This window comes from Danio rerio, chromosome 25, assembly GCF_049306965.1.
Source record: "Danio rerio strain Tuebingen ecotype United States chromosome 25, GRCz12tu, whole genome shotgun sequence".
Taxonomy (NCBI): domain Eukaryota; kingdom Metazoa; phylum Chordata; class Actinopteri; order Cypriniformes; family Danionidae; genus Danio; species Danio rerio.
The window spans coordinates 23,955,001-23,982,434 of record NC_133200.1 but is presented as its reverse complement, the minus strand read 5'-3'; the positions used below and the strand labels follow the sequence as shown (position 1 = coordinate 23,982,434).

General features: G+C 34.5%; 1 protein-coding gene across 5 annotated transcripts in view; it reads right to left on the bottom strand.

The window, feature by feature from the left end:
• Positions 1 to 27,434, bottom strand: part of abcc8 (ATP-binding cassette, sub-family C (CFTR/MRP), member 8) — a 129,631-nt gene that overhangs the window by 74,281 nt on the left and 27,916 nt on the right. For all 5 annotated transcript variants that reach the window (XR_012399889.1, XM_073942065.1, XM_005170687.6 and 2 more), the window contains 6 exon segments: positions 26,603 to 26,845; positions 20,285 to 20,473; positions 18,253 to 18,417; positions 18,023 to 18,178; positions 13,224 to 13,358; positions 11,625 to 11,787 (listed from right to left, as the gene is read on the bottom strand). Coding sequence is in view for 4 of the 5 variants with exons in the window: in XM_073942065.1 (XP_073798166.1) it covers positions 11,625 to 11,787; positions 13,224 to 13,358; positions 18,023 to 18,178; positions 18,253 to 18,417; positions 20,285 to 20,473; positions 26,603 to 26,845 (1,051 nt within the window). In the remaining variant the exon portion in view is untranslated.

The following is a 27,434-nucleotide window of genomic DNA, read 5'->3' as shown; positions in this document are numbered from 1 at the left end:
AAAAATACATAAAGTAATAAATGTGTATTCGGATAATTGAAATAAAATAAAATATATAAATAAAATTGTTTTAAAATAAATATGCAAATAAAATAAATTATGCATATAAATCAAATACAATTATGTATGCATATGTAAACTGATAAACCATATAAAATAAAATATGAAATAAATAAAAAATTAAAATATGCAGAAAAATGAAAACAATGCATGCATATGCAGATAAATAAAATAAGCTGATAAATAAAATAAAATGTGTTTATACAGATAAATGAAATGAAAATAAATAAAATGATGTACGTGCATGAAGATAAATAAAAAACAATAAAATGAAATATGCAGGTAAATATAATAAAATTATGTAGGCATATGCAGAATAATACAATCAAATAAAACATGCATTCATAGTGATGGGTTGCAGCTGGAAGGGCATCTGCTGCGTAAAAACGTGCTGGATAAGTTGGCGGTTCATTCCGCTGTGGCGACCCCGGATTAATAAAGGGACTAAGCCGAAAAGAAAATGAATGAATAAATAAAACATGCGGATTAATAATAAAAATAATAAAAATTAATGTAAATAACAGTAAATAAAATATGCAAATGAAATAAACAAAATATTCAAATAAAACAAAATATGCAGATGAGTAAAATTATGTATGTTATAATTATGTATAAAAAATATGCAGATACAATTTTATTAAATTAAATTAGCAAATAAAATAAAACATGCAAATAAATTTAAATACAATTACAGTTGAAGTCAGAATTATTAGCCCCCCCTTGAATTTTTTTTCTTTTTTTTTTAAACTTCACAATTTATGTTGAACAGATCAAAGAAATTTTCACAGTATGTCTAATAATATTTTTTTCTCCTGGAAAAAATCGTATTTGTTTTATTTCGGCTAGAATAAAAGCAGTTTTTACATTTTTATGAACCATTATAGGGAAAAAAAAATTATTAGCCCCTTTAAGCTTTTTTTTTTTAGTCTACAGTCTATAGTCTACAGAACAAACCATCGTTATACAATAACTTGCCTAATTACCCTAACCTGCCTAGTTAACCTAATTAATCTGGTTAAGCTTTTAAATGTCCCTTTAAGCTGTATAGAAGTGTTTCAAAAAATATCTAGTCAAATATTATTTACTGTCATCATGGCAAAGATAAAATAAATCAGTTATTAGAGATGAGTAATTAAAACTATTACTTAAACAATAATTTAATAATTCGCAAAGCAAAAAAAAAAATGCAGATAAATAAAAAATAATGTTTGCGTATGCAAATAAATGAAATAAAATATGTATATAAATCAAACTAAATTTTGTATGCATATGCAAATTAATAAAACATAAAATGCAAATAAATCAAAAATAAATTATTCAGATAAATGAAAAATAATGTATGCATATGCAGATTAATAAAATAAAATAAGCTGATCAATAAAATAAAATGTGTACACAGATAAATGAAATGAAATAAAATGATGTATGCAGATGAAGATAAATAAAACACAATAAAATGAAATATGCGGGTAAATATAATAAAACTATGTAAGCCTTTACAGATAATTACAATCAAATAAAATGTGCAAATAAAATAAAAATCTAAAATAAAATAACATAAGAAGATAAGTAAAATTATTTATGTTATATTTGTGTATAAAAACTACATATAAAATAAATTAAATAAAATATGCAAATAAAATGAAATGAAATGTGCAGATAAAATTCTGTATATTCTAATTATGTTTAAATTATGTACAAAGATTGCATAAAAGAAAATATGCATAAACAGATAAATAAAATAAAATATGCAGATAACATTATTTAAATTAAATATGCAAATACAATTAAATATGCATGTAAATAAAAATAATGCTGCGTATACAGATAAACAAAATACAATAAAATGCAGATAAATATAATTAAATTATGTAAGCCTGTCAATAAATAAAATAAAACATGCAGATAAAATGAAATAAATGTAAATATCATAAAATAAAATATGAAAATAAAATAGAATATGATAAAAAATAAATTAACTAAAATAAAATAAAGTTTTAAATATATATAAAATTTAAAAATGCATGTACATGAAGGTGTGATATTTGTTTTTGTTTGTTTGTTTGTTTGGTTATTCCATGCCAGCAGGGGGCAAATCCTAATTTCTATAATGCGTGCCCTAGTTTCTAACCTACATAAAAAAAAGTGCAACTCCATGAATGTTCCTCTTTTAAATAGCTTGCATTGAATCCTGTCTTTCACCATGTAAAGAACTTCTTCCAAAAACCCCACATTCAAAAAGAAAAGTGCTGAGGGATGCTGTATCCGCAAAATGTGTGTGCCAGCTGGATGCTGACAGTGAATGAGTGGATGTTTTAATCCTAGTAATTAACAAACAAAGATAGTAAAGCAAGATGGCTAGTGAATCAGCAAATACCAGGAACTGTTTAAATAATTAACATTCAGCAACTGCTATAAAGTGATTGCTAATAGCATGCTATCATTCTTACGAACTTTACATCGTCATGCTTCGTTAAATGAGGGCAAACGAGACCTGACTACATTCATAACTCACAGATGTCTGCTAATGTTATAATGGGCACCCTATGGACTAATTTAAATCCCTGTAATCCCTCATAGCTGATAACTATAAATCTCAAAGGTATTTCATACAGATAATGCACTAGCATGCAAACACATTGCTGATTTAGTTCTATTTGAGTTAGTGCTTTGTTGGTTTTTGAGATGCTTCCGATTTAGCTACTCACGTTTCTGACCCAATTCCATCCAGATGTTACTGAGGCGTTCACTATACTCAGCATCGTTTAAATGTCTTGATATTGCATTTAATCCTTCCCTTGTGGACTTTTTGGGTTTGAAGATCTCAAATGTGAACCCAATTTGTTTATTTAAAAATAAATGTCATGTCACTGTCTTTAATAAAATAAAATCAATCAATTTATGCATTAAAATAATTTTATTTATATACATCTAAAAGTACAGATTCAAAGAAAGTTTTAAATTTTAGTATTCCCCATTAATTTCCAATGAGACAAATTAAGGCGAATTTTTATTATTATTTATTTATTTTTTTTACTTTGTTGAATTAAGTCCGGGCATCACGGTGGCACTATTGCCTCACAGCAAGAAGGTTGCTGGTTCGAGCCTCGGCTCGGTCAGTTAGCATTTCTGTGTTTGCATGTTCTCCTCATGTTCGTGTGGGTTTCCTCTGGGTGCTCCGGTTTCCCCCACAGTCCAAAGACATGCGGTACAGGTCAACTGATGAACTAAATGTAGTGTATGAGTGTGAATGCAAGAGTATACGGGTGTTTCCCAGTGTTGGGTTGCAGTTGGAAGGCCATTCGCCGCGTAAAACATTTGCTGGATAAGTTGGCAGTTCCTTTTGCTGTGGCGACCCCTGATTAATAAAAGGACTAAGCCAAAAAGAAAATGTATGAATTTGCTGAAGTGGCAAATTGTGTTTACTGGTGGGACAACCACATAACTAATGATGATTGGCTAAGAATGTAAAGTAGTAAAAAGTAATAAATAAAAAAATTACATTATTTTGCGCAAATTCAGTTGTATAGTTATGTAAAAATATGCTTATTTTTTATGTCATGAGTAATATTGCTTTCGTTCCAACTAAAATATTATTGCAGTCATTTAAGACCAACCATAGACTAAAGATGTGAGGACCAGTCACATATTGTGGTGGGGGGGATGGGGGGGTGGAGGTAGGGGAGGGGTCTTTGTGTGTTCGTGTGTGTGTGAGTATTTTGACTCATTGAATACGATGTATAGGTTCAGACCTTCATTTTGGCATATGACTGGTCGGCATTTTGTTGGTTTTAAGGGCGGGGGTGCGTGTGAGCAGGGGGTTTGTTCAAATGTACAATGCCAGCTCAGATTTCAGAGGTTCTGGATCCAGCTTGTTCTGGCACAAATTAAGCTATGGTGGAGAGGTGCCTTTTTAAAATGAATAACTAATGGCCGTGAGAGTTTTGTGCGCTGCTTATACACCTTGAGTGTCTCATGTTTCAACCACCTGCTGCGCCTTGCGTTTTTGTTGTTGCGTGCTGTGCGCTTGCAGTTGAAAAAATTCAACTCTGAAAAGAAAAATTCATGTTACATCAGTCACTTATGCTTCATTCTCCAATCAGTTGAAAGCAGGACAGGGTTTCCGTTGAGGTGTCTGCAGTGTTTGGAGACCAACCACTTAACATAGTTGAATTTCTTTTTTGTATGTGTGTGTGTTTTCAGAAGGCAAACTTTGACAAAGTAGCCAAGTTTTGAACTGTTCAAATTAAGGCAACTATTTAAAAAAAAAAAATCTAAATATAATGATTTTGCCCAAAAAATGTCCTAGGGGAAGTTTGAGGGTTAATGTTCATTAAAAAAGTAAAAAGCATAAAACAGCTAAATATTAGTAGAATTAAAAAATATATAAGAAAGCAGTAAGTAAAAGGCCAAACAGGCCACAATATGAATTATGCAATCATGGCTGAAAGCATTAGACCAGCTGCAACTTGTAATTAAAGTTATTTTTAGGTGATTTTAGTGGCTGGAAATGGCTGAATAATTAAAATTCACTGTTTCGTTTGGACTGTTTCAACAACACAACAACAGCAAAAAATCATGGTATGCAGATGTTTTTGCAAAGCTTTTCCATTAGTTATTGTGAGTTAATGTATTTGCTACTCTTGCTTTACACCAGATAACACAGAACAATGACAGAGAGCTTATTACTAACATGCACTGTTTTAAAAACATTTTAAACTTGTAAACTCATTCTGGAAGTGCGGCTGATCACAGCTGATTCTTTGCAAAGACATGAGAGTATGACATGATAAATACTTTTTTATTTTTAATAAATTTGCAACAATTTCACGATGTTATTATGGGGTATAGTGTGTTGAATTTTTGAGAAAATAAATTAATTTAATTCATTTTAGTATCAGGCTGTAACATAAAGAAATGTGGTAAAGCTCGATGAATACTTTCCAGGTGCACTGTAAATATACTGAACGAAAGCATTTTCAGTCATTTTTATATGGACGGCGGAAAAAAAATGGTAGTGTGAATATAGACCTTTTTTTAGACAAAAAAAAAAAATTCCGGATTAGTGTAGATGTAGCCTGAAAAAAACTGTCCCGTGCAGACCTTTAGTATTAGGCTCTAGTCAACCAGAGACCACATGGAAAACCAAAAACTTTTCTGTTGTTCATTGCGGGTAACTCAGACATACAACTATACTTAAATCTGTTTAGGTAACTGTTTAGGTTGATCTCTCTTGATTTGTATGGGATTGTTAAAAAATCTATTTTTTGATTTTTGATCTATAGTGTAGTGACTGAACTGTCGCAGATATTAAACCATTAGCAGCTCTTGCCTCAAGGTATGCTGCTAAACAATATTTGCAATTGTCTCTAAATCAAAATACACTGACCAATGCGTAGAGAATATATGGCCTGCAGTTATTCCTACTGACATGATCCATTACTCTAAGATGACCTTTATGTTCTTTGAAGAACGGATGGCACCCAGAATTGCCATTAGAACTAAATCACATTAAGTTCAATCATGTCCAGAATGGGTTGACAAGTTCATTCCACTGATGCTTTTTTAGAAACATGACATTGCTTTGATTCCAAAACCTACTGGGGATGAAAATTATATATTTTTAGAGAACAGAACTGCTGACAGAACTGCTGATGTTATCAAGCCCTTTCACAACTGTCTCAGTGATTCACATTGTTCCTGCGTCTACATCACACTAATGAATTTCCTCCCCCAACTGAGTTTTCTGGTTCTTTTCTGCTAAAACTGATACTTGTGGATCTATCCCAATTCCATAATCCTCCGCAGAAAATTCATTAGGGTAGAAAATATTGATTTAAAGTAAATCATACATAAACCTGGCAGCTCTTTGCTCCACTGCATCCAGGATGTTCTCCTTCTGAACAACACAGCTCTTCTCTAATATTGCTAATGAGACCAACGAACAAACAGGCTTTGTGGATGAAAGACTGTGTGACCTTTAGTTAAATTAAAGTACCTTCAGAAAGCTAACTGAGGCTTTTAACTGCTTTAAATATTTGTTATGGGTGACATTTTTCTATGAAGGTAAATCAGTTGCGTAACTCGAGAGCTTGCAAATGTAAATGTGAGCACTTGTGATAATAATATTTGTATGTGTAGGTTGAAATGTACACTTACAGCTCTGATGTGAACAGCTGAAATCCTCGATTTGCACACACACACAACAATCCACACACTTGTGTTTTAAATTGGAAGTTGCAGATTAATTGTTGTGTATTTGTAAAATGTCATTTACAAATACAAAATGACAGACACACGTGTGCACGGCAAATTTGATTGCATCTTATCTCTACAACCCCAGGTCGGCACTCACAACCTCTCAGTTTCGTCAGTACAACTACAAATCTCCCGCGCTCTGACTTTTGCTACACATCTCCCGCGATCTCTGTAGCAGAACCCATCTGTGCACTTGCAAATGCAGAGGCGTGAGCAGCGCGGGGCGGGGGAGGGGCGGGGCAGGTGTAAAGCTGTTTGATTGGCTGATGCCTGACCAATGAACAATGCCAGCAGCCAACAGGACTGAGGTGCAAAAGAATCATTTCCCACGATTATTTTATTATTTAGGGTTTATTTCAACTCTTTTCTGAAGAGATTCTTGTTAAAAATCATTAATTTTGCGGAAATGTACATACCAGTTAAAGAGCAGCAAAGCCAGTTTATTGGCTAGAGCCAGCCAATGAGATGGGGCGTTTCTGTTTGTCAGCACACAGGGCAGCTCACGTTGTTGGAGGCCTCGAGCAATCAGAGGGTAAGTTATGATTTTTAATAATTATCTATATGTTCAATACTGTTAGCTAAGCTAAGGACTGTGCTAGGTGCTTCTCTAGTTTGTTTTTTTATATAAGAAACAGTTATGAGTTATGTAGGAGCCGCTTTCTATCATGTTATATCGTTCTAAAGATACGATTCAACCCACATGAAATAAGTTGTAATAGTATTTATAGTAAATAATATTACGTTTTTGAACCATACTAACTATAATAAACTGTATTATAATGTATATACTGCAGTATCTACAACTTTGTTAATGAATGCAACAGCACACTGTAGTATTAACTAGCATGAACTTTAATAAATTAAAGTATATTTACACACATATTAATAGCAATTAAAAATAACACTAGGCGTTTCAGTTTCTCACTGATTATACCGTTTTTTGTTATAATAACCTGCATCATGGCTATCTATCCATCTATCTATTTACATGTTTGTGTACAGTGTGTCCTTTATATCACTTTTTTAATTATGAAAGTTACTAACTATAGGTTATTTCTCATTTTCCTGTAAGGATGGAGTGACAGGAGAGATCAGCATGTTTCAAGTCGATGAGGAACTCAGAGAAGCTGCATAGCTTGAATAGGATGTTATTTATGCTAAAGATGACATGATGATCCAGCTCATCTACAAACACTTCAAAATGATTCAGATCATTCAAGAGGAAGCCGACCATTTGTTTTCTCTTTTTACCTGCCAAGATGACTACAGATTTGAACAAAACACACACTCACCCACAAACACAACTTTTATTTTGATAATTGTTTAATGTAGTATTTTTACACTTTACTGTAAAGTAGGGCTGTCAAACTTAGTTCCTGGAGGGCCGTAACCCTGCACGTTTTTAGTTTCAACCCTGCTTCAACACACTTAAGTGAAAGTTTCAAACAAACCTGAAGGACTCAGTTAGTTTGATCAGGTGTGTTTAATTAGGGTTAGAACTAAACTTTGCAAAGCTGCAGCCCTCCAGGAACTGAGTTTGACACCTGTGCTGTAAGGGAAATGTTTAACATTAATTTGTCAAATAAAATTTACAGTGCAAATAAGTGCAGTGCAAATGTCTAGTCACTTGTATTGAAATATTTCAGGGTTTTTCCTTGTTCATAATGAGATGGAGGTGGTAAATCCAACTTCATCATTACCCATCAAATGTTATCTCCTCTTTAATCCTTTGCTCAAACCTGTTGCTTAACCCTGCAGATGAGATGCTCAAAGTGGACCCTCAGCCGAGCGATGGACACTGTCTCCCTCACCTAGCTGCTCTTCCTTTGAACACACATATCATGTTGAAGGATGCAAGTTGTGGACCTAAATCAGATGTAATGGATGTAGATGTATAAATCAAAAAGAAAATGAAACTGCTTTAAAATGTATTAGGTTTTACATATAAATTTGTGTTCTTAACAGATTTGTTTCAACTTGATATTTGCATAATAAATGACATTAGAATGTTTAGTTTTAAACAGATAGCTATATTTCAATCTTATCAAATTTAAGCTATATATATACTTCAATTTATTAAAGTTCATGCTAGTTAATACTACAGTGTGCTGTTGCATTCATTAACAAAGTTGTAGATACTGCAGTATATACATTATAATACAGTTTATTATAGTTAGTATGGTTCAAAAACGTAATATTATTTACTATAAATACTATTACAACTTATTTCATGTGGGTTGAATCGTATCTTTAGAACGATATAACATGATAGAAAGCAGCTCCTACATAACTCATAACTGTTTCTTATATAAAAAAACAAACTAGAGAAGCACCTAGCACAGTCCTTAGCTTAGCTAACAGTATTGAACATATAGATAATTATTAAAAATCATAACTTACCCTCTGATTGCTCGAGGCCTCCAACAACGTGAGCTGCCCTGTGTGCTGACAAACAGAAACGCCCCATCTCATTGGCTGGCTCTAGCCAATAAACTGGCTTTGCTGCTCTTTAACTGGTATGTACATTTCCGCAAAATTAATGATTTTTAACAAGAATCTCTTCAGAAAAGAGTTGAAATAAACCCTAAATAATAAAATAATCGTGGGAAATGATTCTTTTGCACCTCAGTCCTGTTGGCTGCTGGCATTGTTCATTGGTCAGGCATCAGCCAATCAAACAGCTTTACACCTGCCCCACCCCTCCCCCGCCCCGCGCTGCTCACGCCTCTGCATTTGCAAGTGCACAGATGGGTTCTGCTACAGAGATCGCGGGAGATGTGTAGCAAAAGTCAGAGCGCGGGAGATTTGTAGTTGTACTGACGAAACTGAGAGGTTGTGAGTGCCGACCTGGGGTTGTAGAGATAAGATGCAATCAAATTTGCCGTGCACACGTGTGTCTGTCATTTTGTATTTGTAAATGACATTTTACAAATACACAACAATTAATCTGCAACTTCCAATTTAAAACACAAGTGTGTGGATTGTTGTGTGTGTGTGCAAATCGAGGATTTCAGCTGTTCACATCAGAGCTGTAAGTGTACATTTCAACCTACACATACAAATATTATTATCACAAGTGCTCACATTTACATTTGCAAGCTCTCGAGTTACGCAACTGATTTACCTTCATATTTTTCCACCCTTACAAAATATTTTACATTCTTTATCAAAATAATGGATTTGTTGGATAATTTGAAAGAATTTAGTTAAAAATGTGCTGCTCAGGGTTCGGACTAAAACCTGGCGGTAGTGGGATTAAAAATTTTGTCCCTCGCAGATCTCTAGTTAAAACTCATACGTCAGGCAGCGTAATACAGAGAGTGGACCAAAGCACATGAAATTATCAGTAATTAAAAGGGGAAAAAAATGAAAAATAGAATAAATATATCTATTTTTATATTACACCCACACCTGATGCTTGTATTTGCACCAGCTCCATGTCCACAACTTCAGACATTGGGTTAAATTAGGCTTTCCAGTCTCCGTGTTCAGTCTTTTACTTCCACTGTATCTGTTCAGCTGAGGGAACGGAATCAACCCTGTGATGTCAGACACAGTGATATTCCAAGATGGCTGCTACCTAGGTCTAAAAGCTATAGTGAAACATGCCATTTTCCTCTAAATTGTTACATTTCTCGAGTTTGTTTAATATATTTTCATTAAAGTGGAATCCAATTTACAAAATAATGTAAATGAGTGCTTCATTTCCCCTTTTAGAGCGTCATTGCCTTTTTTGAGTTAAATAAGTAACTATATATTTGCCTTTTAAAATTCTATTTTAACAATTTTAATATAAACTAAGGTGAGAACATTTTTCATTTCGAATGGAAATTTCAGATGGCACTTAGAAGTTTTTGCATCTGAACTCTTCATTTATGTATATATATATGAGCAATATCACACTCGTAGCAGTGCAATATGGCTGTATAACGGCACTGGTGGGAAGTGACAATATACAGCCCCATCACACTGCTATGAGTGTGATATTGTGTTCATACAACAGTTCAATGGTAAATATATATATATATAAAAAAAAACACGTCTAAAAATCCTTTTGTATGAGGAACTACTTGCCTTTGCCTTTCATTCACATCTGCAGCTGACTGAGAACAGCAGAAATCGCTGCTCAATCACCAACGTCACTTTAGAGCTAGCATTTGAATGTTTCTCTAGCATAACGTCTAAAGTGATGACAAGACAAGTGATTTTGCTCACATTTTTGGAATATAAGGCTGAACGGCATGAAATGCCATCAGTCTACAGAGAAATCTCCAAGTATTTCTTTGTTGCAATCGGAAGATCACAATAATTAACCCTGAAAAAGCCAAAGCAACAATTATATGGTATAAATACAGCACTGCAACATACAAAGGAAACTGATCGACTTAGAATGTCACCAGATTTATTATGATTTGATCAGCTGTAGTTAGTAGTTTTATGTTGAGTTTTCTTCTCTAAGGGCTTATTATGCGGTCTCTGTAGCCATCTTGTAAGTGGACAACATTAACTGTCTTTGCATTGCTCAATGGCAGGCTGATGGATGAAGACGTGCTGTCTCCCAGAAATTACAAATATTTTAAAATAGGCACTATCCTTACAAATAAACTGCTTCGTTCCAATCTAAACAGCTAAAACATTCATTCATTCATTTTCTTTTCAGTTTAGTCCCTTTATTAATCTGGGGTCACCAAAGCAGAATGAACCAACAACTTATCCAGCATATTTTCTATGTAAATGCCTTCCCATCCAGCTGCAACCCATCTTTGGGAAACATCCATACACACTCATTCATAATCACACACTTTGGACAATTTAGCCTTCCCAATTCACTTGTACCACATGTCTTTGGACTGTGGGGGAAACTGGAGCAAACCCACGCGAATGCAGGGAAAACATGCTAACTAAACATAGAAACGCCAACTGACCCAGCTGAGGCTTAAACCAGTGACCTTTTTGCTGTGAGGCGACAGAACTTATTACTTTGAAAATGTTTTCATGATTACAAATTTCCATATCATTCTATGCACATTGTAATGTAATACAGTTTGAAATTATAGCTGTTGTCGTGTTGCCTAAAATTGGCAGGCAGCAAGATTTCATTTAAATGTACTGTTCCTGCCAAACTGTAGCTATTATTCCTGTAAGACTGTAAGCTGCAACAGGACACAGCTTTAACCCATACTTAAAATACAATACCTCTATATTACAATATCTCCAACCCCCGTCATCCACCCTATATGAAACGATTTTAACAAGCGATACTTTTTTTCTGATATGTGGTAACTGTGAAAGCTGAGGCTTCTTACTGGATATAGACGTGTAGAGGGCAAAGGCCTGCAAGCTGGTGAGCTCCTTGCACCGGGTCTCCTCCACATTCGAGCAGAAGATGTGTTCCCAAGCGTACAGCTTCAGGAGTTTAATACCCCGCAGCAATTCGTTGGTCTTCTTCAGCCGCTCGCTGGAATACTCCTAAGCATCATCACATACATTATACATTAGTAACAATGCTACGTGAGATGAAAAACCTCTTGGGTGTTATTTGAGTTCAATATTTGACAAGATTTTCATTTGGACAAGACATAGGTTTACTATTATCTCTGGCAGAAATATAAAGCACATTACCTTAGCTTCTCAAGCAACTCTTAACACAAAGAGTTAATAATACTGACCTTATTGTATAAATTCAGCCTATTCTAACAATGTGGATGATAAATCTCTGTTAAAGATGCTTTTCTATGTACACTTCACACAAATGTGGGTATGCCAAACCATTCTTAGAAACACTCTATATGCACCGGATACTTTATTTAAACTCCATCTTAGAGGATTTCAATAAGGAAAACAATGTTTACTAAAATGAATGTACCACAAATCGTATCAAACTACTTGCTTTTTCAAACTTAAATACCTCTTCTGCACAATGTTGCTCTGTCTTATGTGAAAAGTACTTTTATTATGTGTCTTGTTTAGTGTTTATAGTATTTGTACAGTTAGTAGTTCAGTAAGTTAGCATGCACAGGTTTAAAATAGCTTGTGTTCATATTTATGATTGTGTTTATTTATGTAGCACTGTGGTCCTGCGAAAAATGACATTACATTTTACTTTATTTAGTGGTAGATAAGGGCGATAAAAACGGTAACAGTATTTATCGACCGTACATCATTGTCAATGACGCTAAAAAATAGTTTGGTATGAAGTTTTGGCATGAAATGTTATAGTTTTATTAAAATGTGGCTGTAGAGCATGCAACTTGGAAGTAATGCCAATAAGCTTAGGGTGTACGTTTGTTATTTCCAATCGAGGCACGCAACTTGTGCTCGCAAATAGGGAACGGACTGCACATGGTTTGCAAGCGGTGTGCATGTGATGTGCTCGTCTTTTTTAGGTAACTTACAGCTAGTTAAAAAGATGAATTATTTTTGTTTATTTTTATTTTTTTGTTTTTTTAATAATTAAATCTATGTGACTTAGTATTGTTGGTAAATTAAAATAAAGTGGTTAAATGTAAAAAAATCTAATATAAATCGGTTTTTAAAAAAAAAACTAATGTAAATAATTATGGATACCAAATGATATGAAACATGATATGATGATGGGGTTTTTTTTATGTTTTTTTGTCCAGTCCTATGTAGCGTATTGACAATGAAGCTCAACTTGACTTGATTTTACAAGCACAGCGCTCACATTGTAAAATTTATTTTGGAATTCTCTCCACGGAAGTACCCTTTATTGGGTGTCTTTATGTAATTGTGCAGGACTGTAATTGACGGATTGAGTCTGTTCTTAAATACAATAAATCCTTTTACAAATCTTGAGATGGCACAAGCACACTAAATAGAAAGAAAAACATCTCTATTAGTTTATATGGCCTCATTAGGACATTAACCAAAATAAAGTAGCTCACCAATGTGCTTTTCTGTGCATCTGATAACTTGGTTGCCACAAAGTACTGCACCGGAGCCAGAAGAGTGATGATTGTGGCCCCTATCAAGGCACTTATTCCCAGGAGGTAGTAAAGGAGGATGATTCCCACTATGATCTGAAAGCAGAATGAAAACGCCTTTGTAATCCTTTCCATATTCAGTAGCCCTGTCGCAGTTAAATTTAGGGTTCCCACTCTAAGCCTTTTCCCTGACGTTTACTGAGCAAAAAGCAGACAACAACAACAAGAACAAAGACATTTAAAGGAATAGCTCACTCAAAAATTACAATTCTGTCATCATTCACTTAACCTTTACTTATTTCAAACATTAATGAGTTTACTATTAAACACAAAAGAAGCTATTTTGAAGAACGCTGGAAATTTGTAACTAACTTCCATAGTATTTGTTTTTCTGACTATGAAAGTAAATGTTTTTCAGCTTTCTTTAAAATATCTTCTTTTGTGTTTGAAAAGAAACTCAAAAAGGTTTGGACAACCCAGGCTCGTCCTGAAAACATAGCCCTATTTAATTTACCAGCACCTACCTACTTCCCTAAACCCAAGCGACAGTGATTTGGAAAGCAATCCAGCAAAAGAAAAGCCCCCTGATTTTTACCACATTTTCAGATTTTACCACATTCTCACCCTGTTATTTACTTGTTTATTTAATTTTTTGGCATTTGTTTTTGTCTCACCCGCTTTCTGGAATTATTGTCCACCAGACTCAAACCCCGTTGTAGCAGTCAACTCCTCTCGGCATCTCAAGTCTGGCGACATGCGCAGTGAGCCAACAGACAAACTGGTAAAAGTGGGACAGCCATCCATATGTAGGGAAGCTGTAGCTTTGTTTGAAAAACGAAATGAAGCTGATATTTACTTCTGGCTACATAATTTGCAATTTCCAGGAATGTATATAGGGGTATGTTCTTAGAATGAGCCTACGGAGCGGTTGGAATCAATTGAGGGTGAATAACTGATTCACTACTAAGGAATACACTATTGCTTTAAAATGTTTTGGCTATTGTTATGGCTAGGCAATTTTTTTGATTGCTGTTTTACTCCTCACTGTCAACCGGCAATCACTTAAACAACACAATAACAATGAATAATAATTCAAATAATTTTTTTATATTAAAATATCGATACATGTATATTTAAATTTGAACAAAAATAAATCACTGATATTCCATGATGATTTGAACAAAACCCATAGAATCTCCCGACTTTCAATGTCTGGAATTAATCTTTTTAAACGATTGTGTTATTCCAGAAGTTCAATGATGCATGGAAACCCTGTAGAATAGCCACTAGTAACCGCTTAACCACTAAAGTTGGATCCAAAGGTCACCGCTTTTTTGGTACCAACCAGGGCTGCAATATAAATAAATTCATCATCGATATTGAAATATGTGCATCTGCAATAGTCATATCGCAGGATCTGTAATGTCAAATCTGTATTATAATTAATCAAGAACCACATTTGAAAAGGCTTTTTGTAGGTCATCGCGATGCTTATCCATAAATTTACCAAAACGTTTATCATTTTCAGCATGTGTGTTTTAGGGATGTGCAATTAGGTTTCTAATTTTAAGAAAGATGAATTGTATTTATCTGTTTCTACAATAAAGACTACACTGTATTATTTTACATTTGATTATTAAATTTGTGTATCTGAATATTGCTAGACTTCCATAAAATGTATATTTTATTCATACAGTATCATTGTTCAACGGTATTTCTCAGTGTTGGTGATCGGTTTATTATGTTTTATGTAGATGCACTCCCTTAAAAAAAACAATCCCAGTGTGTCTAAAGTGATGATTTTTTACCCCAAATAGACTTCTTAATTTCATCTGCTGCATTTATATTCAATGTCTTAATATATATCAGAGAAAAATAAAATATTGCAATGTCAGTTTTTTTTAATAACTTGTCTAATTTGTCGATATGCAATTTGTTTAACTATAAATAAGTTATTCTTCTTATTAACAACATTATAAACGTTTTTAAAATTTATGCGAGAAAACAAGGCTGCCATGAAACAAATAACGGCATTAAATTATGATTGAAATAGCAATAGATTTTATGATTTAAACATAATTAAACATAGTTATTTAAATATAGTAACTATGAGCAACTATTTTTTTATTAGCAGCCGTTATATTTATATATAGAGATATAACAAAACCGTATTAATATGGAGAAGCTGAGCGTGTAGTTTACATGCAGTGATGAAAAAAAAAAAGGTTGTTGTTCACTGAAAATACATCAGGGATCTAATCAAGGCAACAATGGGCAACCCCAGGAGCGAAGTACGTGCCATGCACAATGTAGAGACTTCCTAGTGCTTCTTGAGAGTGATGCATACATACAGTACACACATGCATGCATACATATGAGAAAAAAATCTCTTTTTGTTTTAAAAGAATAATTATTAAATGCTTGAATAATATAATTGTATTTATTTTAAGAGTTAATTATTATTGACTTATTGAATTTTCCCCATAGCTCAAATGAGTGCATTAATTATTTAAATGAGAGCACTTACAGTAGGTCCTCATCATTCAAGAGCCCCATTGACAAAAAGACAAATTCCGTCAAGTGTTGCTCCATTTTACAAGATGAGATTTTCGAGGACAAAATACTGTCATTCACAGACTAAAAATAGATCTTCCAGAGGTGTTTGGCATTTCACTCTCCCTAACCTCAGGAGAAACACATCCAATAGCAGGAAGAGTGTGACGAATACCGAGTGGGTGTAGTGGTTTTCTTGGTTTTTCTCTTACTAAATCAAACTCAGTCTGGAGGTTATGAATATCAGAAGAATATACTTTATTGTCGACAACAAAGGAGAACTTTCAGGAGACCCCCAGTAGCATCTCTGTCTGAAAAATTCTGTCTCACTCAAATTATAGCCTGTTTAAATAGTCTTCTACACCAGTTTTTTTCTTTGTTCTCCATATGTTACACAAGATTCCTCCTACTTTAACCCTTGACCCCAAATTCCACCTCTGTCATCTGTTTTTGTCTTAGTTCTACATATATCACACAAATTCCACCTAGGTTAACCCCTGACCTCAATTTCCACCTAGGTTAACCCCTGACCCAAACCTGGTAACTATATAACTTATCCAGTTCTTGTGATATGGTAATTCTTCTAATGGTATGCAAGTCTACAAGCAGATTATATACATACAATTTGAATATATATATTAACTTCACACTTTAAAGAGTATAAAATCCACTTCATGGGTTTGCAGCATTTTTACATTTTCTTTTCATTTGCTGTATATATTTATTTTCCTTTAAAAGTGTCAGCTTGATAAGAAAATAGGATGAAAATTTCTGATTCACTGAATTTTACCAATGACAGGTGATTATTTATGTGATTATTTATATAGAGTTTTATTTCAATTACTGAATTATTGAATATTTTATTTGTGATCTATGTCGATGATTTTTTTGAGATCTGTGTAAACATTCGGTGTACATTTCATTTTTAAAAAGTTTGTTTTAATCTAAAAATAAATTTATAGAGAGAATTCCTACATACAGTTATTATTGTTAGTGTGATCTACACAAATTGCCAAATCCGATGATTTTCTATAGAACTGAATTAATTGAAGTCTCTGAAACAGTCTTAATTTCGAAATATAATTAAATTCACTTTTGCAGGGATTGGACATGTTGAAGCAAAATCTCTTCCTATGTGGGTCAAGTACAGATAACAAACCATGTGAGCGAAATACCAGCTTCAGGCCAAGATTGAGATTACCATGTTATGGTGTGACAGCGTGGTTTCAATCCCTTTATGTATATTGAATGGATTTAATAATATATACAGTTTCATACATGACTTTAAATGAATATTACCTAAACCCGTATTACAAACAGGTTGGAAAACCACATCAGTTGGTTGGTGTTGGTTACATAACCTCACATGAAAAATACCTGAGCTGGAACTGCAAACTGGTTGGGATAGAGGAAGAAAACCCCGATTAGTTGGTTAGTGTTGGCTGGTGCATGCCAATTCTAAACTTCCTATACCATCCCCAACTCATGGGGAATGGTAAAACTCCCTGTCATACACCACGCCCACCTAAAGGGTACTCTTGGTAGTGGAAACGCAAGCCTGATAAAGATGACCCGTACCAACCCGAACCGTACAGTACTGTACCAGTCAGTGGAAAAGAGCCATAAAAAAAAGAAAAAAAACCACATTAGATGGTTGCTTCATGCCAATTCCATACAATGTCCCCAGCTCCTCCTAGGTAATTTCTTATATCTGTTCAAGATATTTAGGGTGCAGGGGGTTATATTGAACAGATTTAATGATATATACAGTTTCATGCATGACCTCACATGAAGATTACTTGACCCGGCATTGCAAACAGGTTAGGAAACAGGAAGAAAAACTACATTAGTTGGTTGGTGTTGGTGAATGCATGCCAATTCTAAACTCCTTACACCATTCCAAACTCCTTTTAGCTCATTTCTTATATCTGTTCAAGGTATTTAGGTGGCAGAAGAAATTATATTAAATGGATTTAATAGTATATACAGTTTCATACATAACCTCAGATGAAGATTACCTGAACCGGCATTGCAAACAGGTTGGCACAGAGGAAGAAAATCACATTAGTTGGTTGGTTTTGGTGGGTGCCTTACTTTCTTAACTCCCAACATGCAAATCCCAACATCCCCAACTCCTCCTAGCTCTTAAGGTACTTAGGGTATATATCATATATAAATAATAATAAATACAGTTTGATGAAGATTACCTGAACTGGCATTGCAAACAGGTTGGGACAGAGGAAGAAGAACCACATTAGTTGGTTGGTGTCTATGGCAACAAGGTTGCAAATCTGACCCACAGTCATTCCCCCCATGGACAGGTTGGAGGTGCAGAGACGCATTATTTTATTGAAGATCTTTGTCTGGAAGTAGAAGGATTAGCATATTATTTTAAGGGACTTGGGCAATCTAAAGTCGCTGAATTCAGTGTACTGACCTGTATGGCACCTCTCAAGTTGATTCCAGTCTCAATGGCAACGTAGTAGGAGGCCTGAAGGAAAGTTCTCTGGAGAAGCAGGGCAAAGAACAAGAGCACGGCTAGTACATAACCATTGGCAAGGAACTCCTGGGAGGAGATGAAGTACATTCCAAGATGCTTCACCTGAAACACACCAAGGGCCAGGCAAGATTGTCAGAAATCACTTAAAACACACAGTGAGAAATTTATCATTAAAAGTGTCATAGAGTGAATTGATCCAATATGCTCAATTGTTCTCTAATATCATTATAGTGGTTTGGTTTTGACCATATTTGGAATGATCATGAATATTAGGGCCTACTCACACTATGCCATCTGTACCGTGCCCAGGCCTGTTTCCCAGATCGTTTGAGAAGTGTGAGTGCGCAGTTGGAAGAGGTGTGCCTGAGAGCGGTTCACTTGGGCTTTGGCACGGTATGCTTGTATGTGAGTGCAAAACGCGCCAAAGCCCGAAACTGAAAGCAAGAGGTGACTATTAAGGGGCTGTTTCATATGGATTTATTAATCATTCTTACTGTTCAGTGAACGCAAACTGCCTTAGTTTATTAAAGACGAGAACTCCTCACACTGTTTGGCAAAATATTTGACTGCATGTCACTGCATAACAAACGACTGAAACAATATAACTAGAGAAATCTCCACTGTGCTGCTGAGTGAGAGAGCGCTTCTCACTGAACAGCGCAGCAGCGACGACGTAAGCATGCTGAGGCCCGTTTGTGGTGTGAGTGCAGGCCGTCGGGGGAGACGGGAGGGGGGACAAGCGTGCTTTGGCCCAGTTCGAGGCAACTGTACCTAGTGTGAGTACGGCCTTAATGAGCTCTGCTCTCACACTCTGTAGCCTATACAAGTGCACACGTAATAAAAATTATGAACAGAATTGGCGACAAAGGGCAGCCCTGCTGGAACATGCACAGGAAACAAGTTTGACTAATTGCCGGCAATGCGAACCAAACTTCTACTCTGGGATAAGGCGGCCCTTAACAGAGTGCCTCTGAACCCATACTCCATGAGCACCCTCCAGAGAATGCCACAAGGGACATGGGTGAATGCCTTCTCCAAGTCCACAAAAAACATATGAACTGGTTGGGCATACTCCTATGAACCCTCGAGCACCTTGATAAGCTGGTCCAGTGCACCATGGCCTGGACAAAAACCGCATTTTTTCTTCTGGATCCTAGGTTCAACCATTAGTCGGATTCTCTTCTCCAGTACCCTGACATAGACTTTGCCAGAGAGGCTGAGGAGTGTGATCCCCTTAATACTATTCTTTTTATACTATGATGCTAACTTGTCTCCGATCAGCAATTTTCCACCAAAGAGTGCTGGAAACTAATTAGAATTCCAATATGCAAAACATACCATGTAATTACAGATTAATAAGGAATGAAGGAGCCAAACAGACCAACACTAACAGAGTTTTAAATTCCTTCAATGCATTCAATGCAAGGAATTTAATCAGTACTACTGTGCAAATGGGAAAAATGAAGCTTTATAAACTCATTTAAAATGCCATTGGCGAGTGAATAGTGGATTCAATTTATCTAGAACATGTCAGCTATGTTGAGAACTTCTACTCTAAATAACACACATTATTAAAATTTTGTATTTGTAAATGAGAACTAATTATCAGAAGTGGGTTCCGTCAAAGCTAATTTTCAAAGTGAAGTGAATTACATCATGCAAAGACATGAAAACAAGCTGAAACCTGCCCACTGGAAGACATCCAGACATTATGCTGTTCAGCTTTTTAATAATTAATGGCAGGCACATGATGATAAAACGCTTTGTAACACAAGAGGGAAATGTTACATGAAAAGACGCAGCCATGACCTTAACTAAATCCCTCGCAGAAACTGCTTCTAATTTTACCTTCAAAATACCCCACTAGACAGCCAACAACTCAAGCACTGAACACTTATTTTAATTTTGTCAGATTTTTGAAGGTTTTGCATGTTGTTCTGATAAGTGTAAAATATATAAATGTTCTTACTGGTGGCAGAATGGTGTGGTTCTCTTTACTGAGATGGTGAACGATGCCTGAGATGCAGAGTGGGCCAGCAAAGCCAAGAAGATCTGCCATGAAACGGTAGGTGATGCTGAGGATGAGAGGCTTTCCGAAGGCCTGTCGCAGAGCCGCCCAGATCCACTTAGACCCCTGTGGTGGAGTGTCTTGGGGACCCTGAATATGTAACAGCAAAAATAAAAACAAAAAAAAAAATTTTTTAAAAATGTCATTTAAACTCATTTTTTATACACTGCAGTTTCCAGAAAAATGTCAGAATGCATTAAAGGTAAAAACAAAGATGTCCACATACTGCAATAGGATACAAGTAGCCCTAAACTAAACAAACTGCTTACAAACACTGTAAGACCAAGTATTCCAGTTCCTACTTTAATTACATCAAATAACTGACATTCATTCATTTTCCTTCGGCTTAGTCCATTATTTATCAAGGGTTGCCACAGCGATCGATTACTATTCAAGCATATTTTTTAAGCCTTATTCACACTACGAGTGACTCTACACGACAAAGTGAGTTTATTTCAACGTAGAGTGAGAGACTTCCAGCGACCTCCATCTACGTGAGAGACAGCAATCGTTGGCAACAAGGTGGGCATGTTGAGAATTCTTCAACTTTCTGCAAATGATGAGCGTTTTTTTTTTTCAGCGACAGCCAATAGGAATACCAGTAGAGCTCACGTGATCATCTCTCAGCTCGCTCAGAGGCTGGTTGTATTATTTGTGCTGACCTACACAGACTGCATTTGCAGCATCCCGTCACCCAGAGCGACAGGCTGCTACAAATTCGCTGCATTTGTAAATGAGGCATCACGCAGCAGATATCCTACCAGCCGCAACCCAGTACTTGGAAACATCCAAACACTGTGAGTGAGATAATCAGACACACCCTGACGCATTACCTGCCTCGAGTCTCACGGAGGAGACCTGAAAGCTAAAAGGAGTAGAGACGCCAGTGCTAGACGAGAGAGGGCCAGGCACGGACATATTATGTGACTGTTGCTTTCAGTTTGTTTTGTTTAATTTGTTATTAAATTATTTTAAAGTGCATCGGTTTTCTGCCTCCTTTTTCGCCGTGGCCAGGTGGCTGTTAACATTATTACAAGTTTTTTTGGTATTTTTATAGACGATTCGAGAACCATGATGACTATAAAAAGAATGAGAGAGCTCTCATATTTCACCTAAAATATCTTAATTTCTGTTCCAAAGACAAACAAAGGTCTCAGGGGTTTGCAAGGACAGAAACACTTTTACAGTCTTCAGAATAGGTATAAGCGAAAGAAAAATAGGTATAAAAGAAATAGAAATTATACTGGCATTCACTACAAGCAATTTTTTTAACACCAAGCCTAAAACAATTGTTAAAAATTCCAATACTGTTGGAAATGCACTATAGAACATTTTGAGGGATGTAGTTCTTTTTAACATTTTTTTTTTATTTATAAAGCTTCAGAGAATTCAAAAAGAGCCACAAATTGATATATATTGGTATGATAGTTGTTTTAACGTTAAGTTATGATTGATTTGCTTCTTTATACAGTTATCAAATAATTTGATAACAAGCAGGAAATGTACATGGGCCAATGTTTGACCACATTCAAATGATCTATACAAATTACGTGGGATTATGCCTACATCTGGCAACAAACATTATTTTTTTAAAAGTATTTTACTATACTGCATAAAAACAACCAAGGCTCATTCTGAAAACATATCGTTACATACATTTCTGAAGAGCACCAAATACTTTCCAGGAGGCACGATTTTTGCACTGTGCATTCTTTTTTAAGGTCTCAATTTCTCTTAAAAGTACCATTGCCACCTACTGTACTTGCTTAAATCCACCAGAGGCTGCTGTGTACGCTTTTAAAGATCTCAAATATATCTCTGGAGTGCCAATCGCTTCTGTCATTCTTGTGTAGATCCACCGCTGTCGACTAACTGAATGACTGACTGACCGATTGACTAACCCACCCTCCTTCCCTAAACTTAACCAATAATGTTTTCAAAAGCGCCGATTGACCTGCCCATTACCTTCCCTAATCCCAGCCAACAGTAATCCAGAAAAATAAAAGCCCTCACTTGATTTTTACCACATTTTCAGATTGGATAACTTTCTCACTCTGTTATTTATTAGTTTATTTGATTATTTTTGGCTTCTGTTTTTATCCTATCCGATTTCTGGAACCATTGTTCACGGGACTTCATTGTTCACCGTCATTGTGGTCAACCCTCTCCGTCTCAAGTCTGCCGCCGTACATGGCAAGCTACTGGTCAAACTGGTAACAGCGGGAGAGCAGTCCATACAGAGGTAATCGGTCAGCTGGTAAGTGTGATAAGGAACAGCGTCATACCACCCCATAGCATTCATTTTAGGAATGAAATGCAGCCATACGTACTTCTGGCTACATAATTCGCGATCTCCAGAAATGTATATAGGGCTACATTTTCGGAATAAGCCTATGTTAATAAAAATGTTGAATGAAAGACTGAATAAATACATTTTTAAAGTGTTAACCCTATTCTATATAAAAGTTTAATAGTTGTGGTTAATATTTTGAACGATATTCTTTAGACATCTTAACTTATATCAATCAAACTGACTACAAATATTCAGTTAAAATTTGCATAACTTAAAAATTTTTTTGAAACCTAATTAACTTATTAAAATAGTTAATATTGATTAATTTTAATATCTTAACTGTGGTTATACACACTCATGGTCAAAAACACATTTAATTTTCTCTTAATATACATTTTAAATAATCTAATTTCTCACAGAATCTCCAACAATGCATTTGATTTATTTTTTCTGAAGCTTTTCTTTCTGCTACCTGAAACTGGGTGCACAAACATTGTAACTGTGCACAAACACGTAACTACACACGTCATTTGCTCTTTATTCCCATAAGAACAGACATAAAGAGGTCCTTCACCCTTGTGAGGGTCAAAATGTCACTGTATTCACAGAGCAAAAGGAACATCTTCCGTTTTTCAGTGTTTTGAAGACATGTACACACTCTTTACATGATAATTCAGTGGTATTCCACATCTGTCTTCCTGTGGTTTGTGACGTACGTGACTTTTCACTCAAGCATCATTCTTTTCAGCATCAAAGAGAAAGACATTATTCCCAAACCAACAGAGAACAAACAGCCGGATGTGTTTTATATTTAAACATCTACTTCTGAGAACATTTTGATGAAGTATGATAGTATCCTGCTACACTGCTGCTTTGTGTATTTTTTAAGTTGAATCAAATTAAATTTACAGGCCATTTCAACTTACATCAAATAAACTGGCTTAAAATATCAACATACAGAACATTTGTGTCATTTAATAGGTAAAGTTAAAACCTGGTTAATTTTAAATGAACTATTTTACTGTGCAGAATGTATAAGTAAGGTTTTTGTATATGTTGAGCATTCTAATGTTTACCAAATAGTAGATCATATAGGCTTTGCAATCACATGGTGACAAGCAAAATTCAGATGGAGGGCAGGAAGTAAAAAAAACTAAATGGGAGACATGCATAAGGGAAAGTCCGTATTTTTGTAATTTAGACTATATTTCGAAGGAGATAACAACCACATTTGTTGGGCATGATCCTTATATTATGAAGATGACTGTGTTTTCTACTAAACTAAAACATATTTGCCTGTCATCGAGCCAGTGGATACTGTAAGCTATTACATGAAAAAATATAATAAATACTAGTGTTTTGAAGCACATAAGATATAGATAATTACTTGAATTTACCTGTCAATTATAAGGTTGCTGTGCAACAACAGACCTGTAGTAATAAGCAAATTATCCATTAGGCTTCAGTTTTCTACACTATACACCATCACAATGTATCACCAGTTTACACAAATGTTATTTATTACCGTTTATTATACTACAGTATTCTGTAGCAATTATTAACTAACAGTTGTACTATATTGCAAAACATGGCAAGGTAATTTATTAATGTTCTCCTGGATTTTATATATGTGTAGTGTTTGTATCATTCATTCATTCATTTTCTTTTCAGCTTAGTCCCTTTATTAATCAGGGGTCAACACAGCGAAATGAACCGCCAACTTATCCTGCCAGTTTTCATGCAGCGAATGCCCTTCCAGCCGTAACCCATCTCTGGGAAAGTGTTTATATCCCATTTTTATATAATATATCAACATATACACATCGCTAGGCCTGTATATAATTTTTATTAGTGCTGTCAAACAAATTATTGCAATCAAAAAAAGCTTGTATACATGGATGTACTGAAAAAATATTTATTATATGCTGCCTTCCCTTTCATTTTTCAGCCAGTTACTTGTATTTTTTCTCCTTTATGAGCAAAATCTTTTGGAAGTCTATAAAATTTGTTCAGCATTTTAGCCAATTTAAATAATTATAAACAACATAAACTGATTGCGAACTGATTGAAGAATCACTTCCTGCCCTTCATCTGAATTTCGCAGGTCATCAATGATGTCATGTGAAAACAAATGGGGGAGACCCCTATTTTAACATTCAAAATACTTAAACACACTTTAAAAAGTGTGACAAGAGCAGACAAAATTTTTTTAATTCACAAAAAAATGGGTTAATTGACCAACAAATGTGATCTACTGAGATTTAAAATGTTCAAATTAAACTGAGAATTTTCTTCAAATTTGAATTTTATAATGCAGTTCATTTTCTTTTAGTATTTGCAAAAATGCATAAAAGGTCATTCTGTTTGTCACTTTTATGTGAACGAAAACTGCAGACAGCCTGAATGAAAATATAAATCCATTTCAGACTGAAATTCTGGATAAAATGTGTTTAATACTGGAAGGTTAGGCATTTCAAGTAGCTCTAATTACATACAACTTTAATGATTAATAAAATATAAAATAAATAAATAAAGGTTTCAGAAAACATTTACCTACAGTGGTTAATGAAGAATATTATTAAGCTACAATACTTTTGTTTGCGCAAAAAAATAATAATAATAATTATAATGACTTTATGTGATTTGAAACAAAGCACAGGCCCGTCCAAAGAAATTGTTATTTTTGTTTTATGTGCACCCAAAAGTGATTTCATGGCTTGATAATATTTCAATTAAACAACCAAAGGCATATGGTCAGTTCTGATGATGTGTTTTTAGTATTTTTATAGACAATTCAAGAACCTTGATGACTAAATGAAGGACGAGGGAGCTCACAGATTTCACTTAAAATATCTTAATTTGTGTTTCAAAGACAAATGTAGGTCTCGGAGGTTTGAAAGGACTTTTACAGTCTTCAGAATAGGTAAAAGTGAATAAAAAAACAAGCATAAAAAAAATAGAAATTATACCGGGATTCACTACAAGCAAACCTAAATAAAGTTGCTTAAAATTACAAAGATGTTGGTAATACATTATAGACCTTTTTGAGGGATGTTGACAAAAACAATAGTGCCGATGCAGTTCCTGTTTTACATTTGTAAGCTCTATAGCTTCTGAGAATCCAAAATGAGCAAAATGTTGATAAACAATGTTATGATCATAATGATATGATATTTGTTTCATCATCAAATTGGTGTTTGTTTCGTTTCTTTTTTTATTTATGATTTATTTAACATTTTTACATTTTACAAACATATCAAACAACTATTATAGAAATAATTAAAATAAATAAATCAATCAAAATAATAATAAAATAAAACCTAATTTCACAACTAAATGAAGGGCAGATTTCTACATTTATGCAACAATCTCAATGCTACAAATCGAGTGATGAAAGATTACAAACTGCTGTAATATTATTGTCAAGAGCTAGTAAAGGTGATCAGACCAGATCCAGCTAAAGAGTTTTAACACGAGAAAAAAGGGCTTCTAAATTTTAACAAACTTTCTGTTATGTCTTTGAATGGAGTATCTAATCTTTTCTAGTTTCACAAAATACAAATTATCTTTCAGCCACCGTATGTGCGTGGCTTTTATAGCTTAATAGAATTGGCCTGCACAGTCACATGATCTAAATATCAATAGCCATTTTGGGGTGTTTTGAAGGAGTGAGTCAGGAAAAGTTTTCCTCCATCAGAATCACATAGTGACGTAACCACAATTCTGCAAGAAGAATAGATCAAAACAGCCCACAAAAATCACTAGCACTTTATAATATTAACTATAGTATAGTGTAATATATATATGTTTGGAGCACATCCTTTATTATTGAGATAAAAATAGGAATTAGCTTAAAATACTATCCTAATAATCCTAACAGATAATAATGTAAAAATACAATGACAGATTCTTAAACTGTACAGTACCTTCTGAGCTTCAAAGGCCTGACGGAGCTTAATGTAGTTGGTCAGAGCTCTCATAGCAATTGGTAGTCTGCCGATGACCTTCAGATCAATTGGACGTCTGTGTGCTGAAGTGATAAAGGTGTTCATCCACCAGTATGTGCTCTTAGACAGTAGGTTTACAAATGGCTGCAGAAATCGGACCCCTAGATCCTGCAAATCTTCTGGGGGCTTCACTTCAGTTGCATGTGCAAAACACATATATCTCTATTAAAGAAAAAAAAACAGAAGGTCTAGTTAAAAATTCTTGCATTGACTGTACATTATATAAAGTGGCAGTTTAAAAGCAATGTTTCTAATCTCAAAATTCACAAAACCAATTTAAGAAGAGTAATTTTCCTCTCAAACTTACTAGCTTCAGGCGTCCTATAAATGGACAATGAATTTTAATTGAATAAGTTAAAAGACTAATTAACAATGGAAAAAATTAAAGATTAAATGGTTGTTTCATCTACAGAAGTTAGAAAATATAATAAATGTTGCAAAAGGGATCTTGCTTGATTGAAAAAATATTATGTAATCAAATCAATTAAAATATTTTGAACAATGCAACAAAAACATTAAAATGAATACAAATATGAAAATTCAATAAAGTCACTAGACTAAATATTTGAGTATAGATTTTGGTAACTTTGTAAAAGTCTCTCTTTTAAAAATAAAATATTGTTTAAAAGGGCTTATAATACTGACCTTAAATAATTATATTTTTTTAATTTTTACATTTGGCTAATGTTTAAAAAAAAAAAACCACGAAAAAAAAAAATCACAGAAGGGCTAATTTTTTTTTTCTATAACT